The sequence below is a fragment of the Haemorhous mexicanus genome, chromosome 7 (genome assembly GCF_027477595.1).
Source record: "Haemorhous mexicanus isolate bHaeMex1 chromosome 7, bHaeMex1.pri, whole genome shotgun sequence".
Classification (NCBI taxonomy): Eukaryota; Metazoa; Chordata; class Aves; order Passeriformes; family Fringillidae; genus Haemorhous; species Haemorhous mexicanus.
The window spans coordinates 7,844,555-7,857,684 of record NC_082347.1 but is presented as its reverse complement, the minus strand read 5'-3'; the positions used below and the strand labels follow the sequence as shown (position 1 = coordinate 7,857,684).

The 13,130-nt window shown below is 44.4% G+C and overlaps 1 protein-coding gene across 6 annotated transcripts in view; it reads left to right on the top strand.

Annotated features, from left to right (window-relative positions):
* MICU1 (mitochondrial calcium uptake 1) overlaps window positions 1-13,130 on the top strand; it is a 90,897-nt gene that overhangs the window by 64,552 nt on the left and 13,215 nt on the right. For all 6 annotated transcript variants that reach the window (XM_059850977.1, XM_059850976.1, XM_059850975.1 and 3 more), the window contains one exon: window positions 12,290-12,427. In XM_059850977.1, coding sequence (XP_059706960.1) covers window positions 12,290-12,427 — 138 coding nt within the window. The remainder of the gene's footprint in view (window positions 1-12,289; window positions 12,428-13,130) is intronic.

Below are 13,130 nucleotides of genomic sequence, written 5' to 3'. Positions count from 1 at the left end.
ACTGGGATGCTGGCTTTGTCTCATCTGAAAGAAAGTTACTTTAAGAAAGAACTTTCTTTTAAAGCTTTTGCCTTTCAGCTCAGGATGCAGGCATTCCTGCAGTTCTTATTCTTGAGCTGTTTTCTGCTGACTGAAGGTGGAACAATAGTTTCTGACCATCTGAACTCACTTCATCTTCCTGTTACTGGTTTTGGTTCATTTTTTTTTTAAATCAAAATATCCATGCTTATTTCTTGCTAGGATTCAGCAGAAGCTCTCACAGAGGAATTAACTCAGACAAAGCTCTGAACATTTCAATGTTCCTTATGGCTGAAGTGCTGATAGCAGGTTTAAGTAACCATGGCCTGGTGTTTTCTTCTTCTCTTCTGCTTTTATTTCTTTTTTTATGCAAGTATCTTTTCCATCATTTTATGAAAACTCAGTTGCAGGAAGGGAAGGATGAGGAAAGTAACCACAGCCAGAGGTAGAGGGGAAGTTTCAATGCCTTATTTCAATATTTTGGAGTTTGGCTGCTTGGAGAAAGCTGTGGTCATTTTTTGGGGGGGGGGGGGGTTATGGGGTGGCCCTCCTTAGCTAAGGCTGAGCCACAGGAACCAGCCCAGCAAATGGGGCTCCTGGCAAGGTGCTACAGCCAGAAGTCCTTTTTTCTGGTGGCTTACTTTGACAAACAGTGACAATTTTGTCTGGACAGGCTCTGCAGCTCTCACCTGTCCCCTTGGGACAGGTGGTGTTGGGCTCTTTTTTTGGTTTTTGAGTGGAAGATCTCTGTGAGTCTGGAAGATGAATAGGACTTGACATCATTGTTTATGCTATTTCTGCTTGTTAATGCCTGTCCCAGATACTCCTATGTCCTTGGTGGACCAAAAGGATCCCAGCCAGCCTTTGGGGCTCTTCCAGCCTAAATGTTTTTAGGATTCTGGAAGTGCACGTAGAAGAGATGTGTGAGCCCTTTGTTCTCCTTTTCTTTGTCACTCCTGCAAGGCACCCCCAAACCTGCTGATAGCACTAATTTAATCTTCATATTTTTCCTCTTGCCCAAGGATTAAGGATGCCCCAATGTCCCTCCCAAGTAAAATGGGATTACATAAGAATATGGCGAAGGTACAAGACATCACTGTGGTCATCTGGAAAATTCCTTATTTTCTGTGTCTGTTCTGTGACAGGTGATGTGGGAGTAACCTCTTTGTCCTGGAAATTCCTGTTTTCATGGCCAGTGCCAATACAGTTAGTGCCTGGTTTGGTTTTTATGAAGAAGGGGTGCTGGATGCTCTTCCCTCTGCACACAGCTCATTAGAAAGTCCTAAATCCTTTGGGATCTCAGGCCTGTCTAAACAAATACTCTGGTTTCAGAATTGGGTTTTATGGTAATAACTTAAATCTGAAAGTGCCTTTCTGAGTCCCAGTGTTGGAATAGTTAGTATCCAAATAATCCTGTAGCAGGTATTAAAAACTGCTCTGTTGTTACCAGCTTACTCAAGATTTTTTGGGATTCTGCCTTGGTTTTTTTATAGGCTGGCAGAGGAATACAGCTTTTCAGTGATTTGTTAACAGTAAGAAAGCTTGCAGTAATGAGTCACATATCTTTGTTCCTGCTGCAGTCATTTAGGGGGAAAATGAGTAACTTAAGTAAATTGTTTTGAGTAGCCTGAAAAATGAAGTCTGACAGTGTCAGATTGGCTGAGCTTAGTAAGGAAGAGCCCAAACCTCAGACTTTTTAGAGGTCAGTTTGCTGCTGAACTTACACAAGACATTTTTGCTTGGTTTTAAGTCACCTTTATGACAGTCTCTGTCATGATCAGCTGTGTTGTCTCTCAATGCTTTACCTGCTGATCCTTTCACTTCAGCCTCACCACTGACCCAGCCCCTGTGGGAGCAATGATGGGGAATGCAATATTTTCCCTTTTTCCTTCTGAATTCTGCCTTTTCAGCAATCCTGTAATGGATGTTGTGTACTTACACAGTTTTGTCAGTTCTGTCTCTATATCCTGGATATCTAGAACTCCTGCTTTAGTTCCAGATTTGCTTTCTCTTCCTTCACATGATCCTTACCTCTGAAAAGCCAAACCAGCACTAGTGGAATTGCTTCTTCAGTAGGGCAATTAATGACAGGTACAAAAGTTGTTTGTGTTCTTTGTTAGTGATTTCCAGGCTTGGCTGCAGGGGAAGGAGAGGAGGATGGGCTGATGGCTAAATACAGAAAGCCTGAAGTGTGCCCCCTGAGTGCTCTGTTTATCCCAGAGGATGAGTGATGTGTCACTGGTGTCAGGCCCTGACTAGATAAAAGGTGTGTTGATAACTAATAACCTTTAAACAGCTCTGAAGGAAAAGAGGATCTGGATATGGAGGCTGTACCCTCCAGAAGTACTTACTAAAGTCAGAGATGGACAAAGCCATGATGGATTTAGTGCCAAGGAGAGGGGAGTTACCAGGAGACCCTACAGACCTACATATTCCTATTCCTTCTTCTGCATTTCCATGGTAGGAGTTGAGGGAACAGAAGTGAGGCTGAAGTCCCTGCCTTTGATGGATAGCCATGAAAGTGTGCTGGGTGACAGAATTGTGTGACATGTCCAGTCAAAAGTGGGATCATCCAACCAGTGTGAAGAGTTTCACATCAGGGGCTCTGTAGTTAAGGAGGCCCAGCCCAGCATACACAGGTGTAATCTGGGAATTCCTGGGCAGGCAGTGGAAGTCATTTGGACAGCTCATCCTGGTTTTGACAGCATTCAGAGCTGGCAGCCTGCTTTTGTCTTGGCATGTGAGTGGAAAATGTCATGTGCAGCTTTCAGGTTGACTGCACCACCTCAGGCTTGGGGAAAAGCTGGCATTCAGTTCTTGTCCAGTGTCAGCCAAAGACTTGGGGAGAATTCAGAGTAGAACATTAGTATGGGGAAAAAATCTGAGGCTAGGGGTAAGTTATGAGGCCATGGTATGTGCAGCTTAAAGGAAGGGCAGAAGGGAGAGATAACTGTCTCAGCAGACACGAGGAGTCACCATAAAGGAGTCTGAGGCAAGTCATTTTCATCAATCAGGAACAGCAGAGCAGGTAATGAAATGCCTAAGTGTGCACCAGGGAGAGTTTAGCTGAAATCCAAGGCAGGTTGAATTCCAGTCCCTTTTTCCATGAAGCAGGGGGATGCTGGTGGGTGGGGTTTCACTGTCACAGGGGAGTTACCAAAAGCTGGTCTTTGTGCCTCAGTCAAAAGATGTCATAAATGCTGTTCCTGATTCCTCCCTAGTCCAAGTGAGGAAACTTGTGCCAGAGAAATCAAACCCTCCCAGTGCCTCACTCTGAAAGAGTCTGTGGGGTGGTTTTGGGAGCCTCAGGATTATAAGAGCATACTGAGCAACTGCATGTCAGCTGTTAAATCACAGAATGTCCTGAGTGGGAAGGGACCCACAAGGATCGTGGAGCCCTGCCCAGGGCACCCCAACAATCCCACCCTGTGCCTGAGAACGTTATCCAAACACTCCTGGAGCTCTGGCAGCCTTGGGACAATGCCCATTCCTTGGGAGCCTGTCAGTGCCTGACCACTCTCTGGGAGAAGAACCTTTGCCCAATATCCAGCCCAAACTTCTCCTGCTACAACTTCAGGCTGTTCCCTTGGGTGCTGTCACTGGTCACCCAAATATCCAGTGGTCCAGGAGTGTGCCAGTGGGGCTGGCAGGGTGTGTGTGGCAGTACATGTGCTGCAGCTGCTTGTGAGCATGGCTGGGACACAAGGGAGCAGCTGTGGCATCCTCTTGTTTGGGATGGATGCTTCATGGGGCACCAACTTGGGGAGAGAGCTGCCTTGCTTCTATTAGAACCAGGTGACTTCAGTGTGGTTGATGCAGTGGCTCTGCAGGGGAAGCTGTGGAGGGTTTTATTGGAATTTCTATTTATTGCATCATTAGCAGCAGTGGAAGGCTTTGCTCTGTACCAACAGGCTCCTTTGGTTTATGAGGGGTGTGTAAATCCACTGCTGAGCTCCTGCAGTGCAGCAGAGCCTTGTGTGGGACCCCTGCAAATAAAATCCCAGGAGTGCTCTTTGCATTCATTACCTTGCCACAGGAGTGTGTGGAGGTTTGTATCAGAGTCCATAAATTTGGAAATAGAAGCTATTCAGCATAGATGCTCCTGTTTATGTGTGCACAATTAGCCAACAGTAGGGAGCAGCAAGTTGGTGGGCAAGAGGTTGGGTGTATTCTTGTAGCAGGTACCTGACTCGTGCCTCCTCCTTCTGAACAAACACCTCAGTCCTCTTGTTCCTTCTCCCCTTTCAGGCTCTGAATTCAGAGCTGTTCCACAGCTCCACACCTTGCTGGCTGTGCTGCAGCCCTGGCTTTGCTTCTGCTGATGTAGGAACAACATGGAAGCAGGACCTTTTTCTCTGCTAGGCTGAATTAAACTCCTGCAAACTTGTACTTCTTGGAGAATTGAACACCAAGGTCAAGTAGAAAACAGTGTGAGCTCTTAACAGGCAGTGAGGGAGCTGTATTTCTTAATAAAACTGTGTACAGCAGTTCCATGGAGACTTAGATATTGGGATTTTTCAGAGTAATGGCTTCACTCGGGTTCTTGCAGCTCTGCTGTCCTGAGTGTTTTCCTGCAGGAGGGTTGGGAGTTTGTTCTGCTTCTGAACTTTCCTCTTATTCAGGGAGCATGCAGGACAGAAAACCTGCTGTGTTCCATGGTACCAGGGGCATTGTCAAGGGCAGGGATGGCAGCAACAGAGCCAGGTCTGGAGAGCAGACATGGGAGGAGATTGTTCAGCTCTTCCCCCTCTGCATCCCTTTAATTTATCAGACATGTCCTTTTTCCTTAGCATTACTGATTCCTTTTCTTCAGGTTTCCTTCCTGTCATTCCCTCACTGCACTGAATTTCAAAACACTGATCTGCTCAGAGCCTGCAGGAAGATATTTTCATTCATGGGGCTGAAGTTCAGGTGCAGCCATCTTTACATAACCTTTTTTTAATTGCTCATTAAAGCGGAACAAGTGGCTGGTGATGGGAATGAATTTTTCCCCCTTGCAGGCAGCAGTGGCTTGCCAAGGTCAATGAAATCTCCAAAGCTTCTCTCCAACATCAGCTCTGCTGGGATTGCACTGCTGCTGACAGATGGACATTTTTAACCTGGCTGCTACATATTCACTTAGGCAGAGGGGGGAAAGTGTGAACAGGGAGAGCGTTTGGAAGATTGGATTTTTCTCTTGTGAAAATAGCTCCCATTTCTTTCATTTCTTTATTATATTTTAAGGTAAAAAAGAAGCAATGGTCCAGGCTGGGTTTGGCATTTCCTCCTGCCCATTTTCATTCCTCCTGCTTTGGCAGCTCTGAACATCTTTAGAGCTGTGTCTTTGAGTGTGTTTTACCAAATAATGCAGTAATTACAGCCAGGGGCTGTGTCCAGAGCAGGCTGAGCTTCATCTTGCAAAACCCAGTGCTTTAGATCCATGTCCACAGGAAAAACCTTTCAGCATAATTACCCCCCCCCCACCAAAAAAAAAAAAGAGTATTTTAAATCTTCAATCTTCCCAAACAAAAAGCCTTTAGAAACTTTTCTCTTTCTTTTTTTCTGGAAGTAATTCAGTGCCTGTGCAAACACTTCAGCTTACTCACAAATACATTACATTTTTTTGGATGGACGAGGTTGCTGGGATTTAGGGAGATATATGGTGTTTTCCCCTTTCTTTTTCTTCCTGTCATAGTTGTATATGCAACTTGACAAGAGATCCTGGCAGCCTCCTTCTCCAGAACAGTAAACAGAGCCAGTGCTGCAGTAGTTTGCAGATAAATAATGTATTACAGTCTGTCAAATAAAGCTTTGAGCAAATACCACTTTAAAGGGTCATATATTATGAATCTGAATATTACCCTACAGATCATTATTTCCCAGACCCTTTTGATTCCTTATTATGCACAGAGCAGCTCTGGGAACAGGTCACCTTTTCCCACTACCCCTAAACCTGATAGAATTAGTATTAGCAAGATTTCTCCCATGGATGGTTTTTTTTTAACATGCAGAAAGAAGCTCAGAGATCATCCCTCAACACTTCTCTCCTCATCCAAACGTCCTTGAAGATGTATTTCTCTTTGCTGTCTCAATTAGGAATGTGGCACACATACATTTATTTATTTAAGATCCTTGCTTTGAGGTTGTAGGGAATACATCACCTGTTTGATTGGTTTTTAGGGGAAACTTTCCTAGAAATTGAGGACCCTGCTAAAATACAGCTGGATATTTAGCTCATGTGAGTGTTTGAAGAGGATAGGAAGTATATCCTCTTGGCATTGCTTTAGGAAAAGTCTGAGCTGTGTTTTCATGGTGCTGGCTCCAGTTACAGCTGGGTGTTTCCCTCCTGCACCGATGGGATTTGGTGGATCCCAAATGCTGTCTGTGCCTGTGCCAAGTGCAGGGCCTGGAGGTTATTCCAGCCATTTTCTTCTTCAGCAAACAAAGCAAGAGACACAAGCCACCAGTGTGTGTCCAGGCCAAAAATGCCAGCTTAGGAAGGAGGGGCATAATCAGTTTATCCCACTTTTCCATGGGAGGTTTTGCCATCCATTTGTGGTTGTCTGGTGCTGCTGAGCCCTCTCTGGGGCTTTGGTGTCCCCTCCCCAGCAGCAGAGCAGGGGCTGCTCTCTTGGGCCCACTTGGGTCTGGAGGCAGAAATCACAAAACACTGCTCCTCCTTTTTGAAGCAGTTTTTTAAACTCCCCTTCTCTGGTTAGAGAGGATATTTTTTGGACTTTTTGACACAGAGATGGGACAACTGAGAACTCAGAAATAAAACAACCAAGGAATGTTTTAAAAACTTTTATTTTATTTTCAGTCTTATGTGAAGAGTAAAACAATACAGATGTTACAATTCACACCATCACAATTAAAAAACTATTTTCTAATTGCAATACATTATAAATATTTCTTAACCTATCAACTTTTACCACACCATGCCATAAATACCTTAAAACCAATCATCTAAAATTACCCCTCAGAAGTCCTACTACATCTTTCACAGTTCTATTTCTCCAAAGTATCTGATCTTATTTACAAAACCATCCTTTAAAACTTATTTCTAGTTCCATTACTCTCTCAACAAAGTCTGTCCTGTTCCATGACATTTCTAAGTCAGCATTTCTCATCTCAAAGTTTACATACAAATACATCCTATGTAAACCTTCTGTCAAACTTTGAAAATTCTCTACAAATCCATTTCCCACAGATTTTAGGACTGGAGTTTTAGGTAGAATCTTCTCCTATTAGCACTATTAATTATGACAAATTTATTGAGGAGGAAAGAGAGCTGGGAAGAGAAACCTTCCCCTGAGAAGTGTGTGGTACCCAAACTTGGCCCTTTTCTGAGGCCATGGGAGCTGCTTCATTCCCCACTGGTGAGCCTTGCTGGCAGTAGGAGAGATGGAAGGAAACCAATGTCTGCATTTAGGAACTTCCAGCAGGTTTTATTTTTCCACCTGGATGTTTCTTGTACTGGTGTGTCTGAGTTGGTTTGGGTTGGATGCTCCTCAGAGCCTGGGATTTGATTTCCTGCAGGGGAAGATGGATTGAGTTAGTGGAGGAGAAAAACAATGAAGCAAGGAAGGAAAGATATTATGGGTCTGTTGTTTTATGGTGGCTCCTTGTATTGCCTTTCCATAAAGTTGTGCAATTAAGGAGATGCAGAAGCAGGGAAATTGCTTATTTGTCCTCTGCTCTCCTCATGTGAGAAAGCTTTTCTCTCAGAAGGAAGGAGAGTGGGGTTGTTTGAATTTCATCTTCTAGAGGAGCAGGAATATGCTCATCCTGTCAGGTTTGAGGGGGAGTTTGGGACTGTTTAACATGTGTGAAAGGTTAAGGGTAATCTTTTAAATAACAAAAAAAAAAAAAAAAAAAATCAGGGAGTACCCTGCTGTGTATTTGGACTGGCTACAGGGACTGGGCCAGCAAAGCAGGTGAAGTCAAGGGCTGCACCCCATTTCTGCTGCCTTCTTCCCATCCCACAGGATTCCAGCATGGCCTGGGTTGGAAGGGATCTTAAAGTTCATCTCATTCCACCCCTGCCATGGCAGGGACACCTTCCACCATCCCAGGCTGCTCCCAGCCCTGTCCAACCGGGCCTTGGGCACTGCCAGGGATCCAGGGGCAGCCACAGCTGCTCTGGGCACCCTGTGCCAGGGCCTGCCCACCCTCCCAGGGAACAATTCCTTCCCAATATCCCATCTAAACCTCCCCTCTTTTGGTTTGAAGCCATTCCCTCCTGTCCTGTCCCTACAGTTCCTGCTGAGCTGTTCCATAAACTCCTCGGATTTCCTTTCACGTCCCGTTGGCTCGGAATGAATTTCAAAATTCTTTCAAACCTTTTTATATTTCAAGCTAATTTCTTCAGCACCTCAGGTGTCCTGGCCTGCAGGAAGAACACTGGCCAGCATTCTGTCCTCATCTCCTTGCCTGGTGCAGATGCAGAATCCACTGCTGGCACCAAGTGGCTGCGGGTGGAAGCTGCTCCAGAGGTGTTGGACTTGCTTGGCTGATTGTGGGTGTGATTTTGGGCTGGGGTGGGAACCCCCTGTCCTCTGTTTGTCCTGGTGGGAGCAGGAGCTGCTCCATCCCCCTCTGGATAATGCCAGGTGAGCTCTGCTTTGGCCCTGCTTTTTCTTCTTTAAGATCCATAAAGGGCAAAAGGCTGTCAGAGGACTTGGTAGCTGTAATAAACCCCAGAGTGCTGTGCCCTGCAGTCCCTCCCTGTAGGGTGTGGGGTTATTTCCCTCCCAGTGAACACAAAAATAACCTGTACAGTATCATCCTGTGCCTGAGGGCAGATAATTGTGATTACCTGGGAATGGGCACTATTTTTCCTGCTTTTTCAAATACCCAGAGGATTTTACCACTTACCACTGTTTGTAAACTGTGCACTGAGTAGTGAAAGGAAAATTCCTGTAGGCTTTGCACCCTCCTTCATTTCCAAGTGCTGAGTTGTGTTTGGCTAGAAGGCATTCCAGAGGGTAGAGGAGCATGTCAGGGGTAGCTGGGGGTTTTCTTTCATCAAGAATCAATAAGTTTCCACTCACAAATCCTTTGGAGCCCAGTTTCTTTATGGATCAGAACAATCTCTGACATAGCAGTAAAAAAAAAAAAAACAACAGAATTCCCTCCCTGAAATTTCTCTTTAAATGACATGGCCTGCTTATCCCTTCTGTAATTAATTTAATGCATCTGACAGCAGCTTGGAGGCAAGATTTGAACTTTCTTTATCCCTCACTGTGATGCTGTTGCTTTTGCTCAGCTCAGTGGTGGTTCTTTTGGAATTTGGGAGCTGGATGTGGACCAGCTCTCACTTCCCAGCCCCTTTCAGGGCTGACCTTTGCAGTGAGCACCACTGTACATGACAGTGGGCATCTGAGTGTTCTGGGTTAATGTTAGAGATGTTCATTTTAAAATGAGATAAATAATAAGCAGCATAAATTCCAGAGTTTCCAGGCTACTTTTATTTCTTGTGAATAGCTGTGTGGTGTATCAGTAGAAAAATGAAGATGAAAAGTATTTAAATTTTTCCTTCCTGGTCTTTTTTGCATCTGATAGTACAAAACTGACCACAAGCTGAAAGTTTAGTTCCAAAAAACCTGCAAGGAGCTGGTTCTTTATTTCCCCATCTGCAGGGAGCTGTGCTTGCTTGTGTTACCCCATGGAGCTTCCCAATGCTTGATCCTGAATGCAGGGCAGGGGGAGAGGGCGCTGATGGGTTTTTAGTCACCAACTTAAGATTTTCTAAGCATAGTCACCACTTAGGAGGTTGATCTGAGCTATTTGGACACATTTCCTAGCCTTTAATTAAAGATTCTTCCTAAAGCTCTGCTGAAACCTGGGGTATTTTAAGGCTGTTGGTAGAAAAATGCTGATTTGTGTCTTTGGAGATGAAATTAGGAATATTACAGCAGAAGAAAGCTTCACAAGCAGCACTGATGGCAAATTTTTTTTTGTCCCAGGGGCATTTTCTTTGCATTCTTCAGGCATGGCAGAAACTACTACTTCTGCTTTTTAATGAAGAACATTTCCATAAATGGGTTTTCCCTCTCCTTTCCCCAGCACAGGAGAATGGGAGAGGCCCACGTTTTGCATCATGAGTGATCCCCAAAGCCTGGATCAGATGACAGTAAAAATCCCAGTTTTCCCCCAAAACTCTGTGGGCCACTCAGGTGAAAGCACAAGGGGGCTGAGGAGCAGAATTTCTCCATTTGGGATCTGCCTCCTGCCAGAGTCACCCCTAGAAATCCCTCCAGCCTTGGTGCTCCACCTCTCAGGAATCCCTTGGTTTCCCACTGGGAAAAGCAGCCAAAATCTGGTTGATATGGTAATAATTAAAAATTCATTAGCACTGAAGAGCAGCTGAGGCTGGAATGCTCAACTCAGCAGGCAGCAGAATGTCAATCACTGGTACCAAGTTGTTCCCCATGAGTTTAAAAATTAATTTTGTTGTTAAATGTCATCTTCTGCCTTGTGATCAGCTGGAGTGTTGGTCTTGTGTTTCCTGGTAAGTTTGGAGGGATATCATCTAGCCCAAATGAGGGATCCCAAGTGCTGAGATCTGTGAAGCTGGGTGAAGTCTGATGTTGATGCTGGTAGATTCACAGAGGTGGGGGAAGAGGAAAGGATGAAATCCCCATTATTCAGAGCTGGTGCTCCCACCCAGCACCTTCCCAAGCTGGGGAATGGCTCTTCCCTCCTCCCCTGCAGTGGAAGCCAGGAGACAAACCACTGCAGGAGAGATGGATTACTGGAGAAAACCTTCTCTGCCCTACTAAAAAGGGCTTTTTGGAAGTTCTGCAGGGGCCTCACAGCAGCATTTGTAAGAGTCAGGGACTGGAAAGGTCTGAGGATGAGGAGAACTTGGGAAGGGGAAGTCTGGAAACATCCATGAACCTTTCCTTGCTGAGACACTGGCCTTGGAGCAGAGAAAAATTAGAAGAAAAGTAAAATTAGAAGACCTTTGCAAGACTTCTCTTTCGTTTATTAACCACTGTCCCTGTTTAGAGCAGCCACTCATTAGCCCAGTCCTGTGGGATAAAGCTGGGAGGGATTTCTGAGTTCTTTTTTCTTCCTTTTTTTCTTCTTTCTTTTCCCTGGGGATTTTTTCTTTCCAGCTCACAGCTGCATGTTATCTCTCTTTCTTCAGGGAGATCCTGACCTCAACAGTGGCCTCACACTGGGGCACCATTAAATGTTGGCTTTTGGGGTCTTTTTTGGTTGTTTTTTTCTTTTACTTTTGTTAAGGTTGGGATTGAAGTGCTTGAGGTGGTATTTTGTATTTAGATTTAGATATTTATTATTTTTATTTATATTATGAGTTGTGAGGTTATATTATTTTATTAATAAGTTATAAAATGTTTAACTTTTTTTATATAAGGTTTTTTAAAACTAATAAGAAATGGCACTTAAATTATTTTTACTTTTAATTTAATAACTAATTACTTGAAGTCTGCAATGCAGACTTTTTTGTTTAATTATAAAATACTACTTAAACTTATGAACAAGAAGGTGAAGAAGAACAATGAGCTACTGTCTTAAAACTTCTATTTTGTCTCATAAATATTGTTATATTTTAAAATTTTAAACTCTAAGTTTTCTACTCTTTGATATTACACACTTCTAATTAAACTACACTCATAATCTTAGTGCTGTCAATCCATTTTGGGAGCTTTCTCTACAGGCTCAGGGCAAATTAAAACTCCCCTGCAAGGTGGCTGTGCTCAGCTGGGGTTGGGCTCTTTCCCCAGGCAGCACTGACAGAATCAGAGGACACAGTCTTAAGCTGCACCAAGGGAAATGTAGGCTGGATATTAGGAAAAAGTTTTTTACAGAAAGGGTGATAAAGTTCTGGAATGTTCTGCCCAGGGAGGTGGTGGAGTCACCATCCCTGGGTGGGTTTAAAATAGACTGGATGTGGCACTGGGTGCCAGGGTTTAGTTGAGGTGTTGGGGCTGGGTTGGAAGGTCTTTTCCAATCCTTTGACTGTGAATTCTGTGAGATGCAGTGTTGTTTTGGGGTTAGAGTCTGTTAGTAGAGAAAGTCTAAAATTCTCAGCATCCAGGACTCCAACAGAGGCTTCTCCCAAGAGCTGTCCAAGGAATTGCCCATAGGGCGAATGTGGAAAGACAATCCTGGGAAAAGCAGATCCTGGAACCCATCAACACTTCTCTTCACCAATATTTCCTGCAATGTTAATTCTTTATGGTGCCTTTTTTATGCTTCCCACCCGAGGTGGAGCTTTGTGCTGCTCCTGTTCTCACCTGCCTGTTCCCTTCCCTCGCAGTTCGAGCGGCACGAGCCGGTGGCCGGGCGGATCACGGAGCGCCAGTTCGGGAGCATGCTGCTGGCTTACAGCGGGGTGCAGTCCAAGAAGCTCACTGTCATGCTCAAGCAGCTCAAGAAGCACTTCCAGGATGGAGAGGTTAGTGGCATTCATGGAAAATTTGGGAAAATTTCTCCCAGCCCCAGGCTGGGCTGAGAAATGAGTTATCTTATCTTTATCTTTGGAAAAGCACCTGCTCCATGTTGAGCTGTGGTGGAGAGAAGGAAGAGCTGGGAGTGCAGTGGTTGGTGTCCAGTGCAGGCTGTAGGTTTGTTCCTTATGAAAATAGATGCTGTAATTTTCAAAATTCAATTTGCTGAATGGCACCCTGGGTCTGGAGCCAGGACAAACACTGAATCCGTGCTCCCAGTTCCTGGCTTGACCTTGGACTCATTAGCTGCTGTGAGGAGGCAGTTTATTATTTAGTTATTAACTTCTGGGAAAAATTACTCACAATTTAGAGAGGAGTAAGTTTGCAGACCCTACGCTCATTAATTCAGTGAGAGTCCTTGGAATAAGATATCCATACCACAGGATGTGCTTTATCAGGTAAGGCAAGTATGGGCTGAGAAATTATTGAGCATTAGAATTTTACATCTGCCCCTGTAATGGATGTTCTTTTATTAAGCCAGAATGTTCTTTTATTAACTGGGATATAAACAAGCAATTCATCAAAGTGAGAATGGATGGAAAGTCTTTGGCTGGCTGTTTTAGAGCTGCTCTCTTCTAACATCAGAACCAGAGTTTATTTCTTAACTGGTTTAGGTGCCAAGTGTGTTATAAAACACAAGTTCTGACCAGG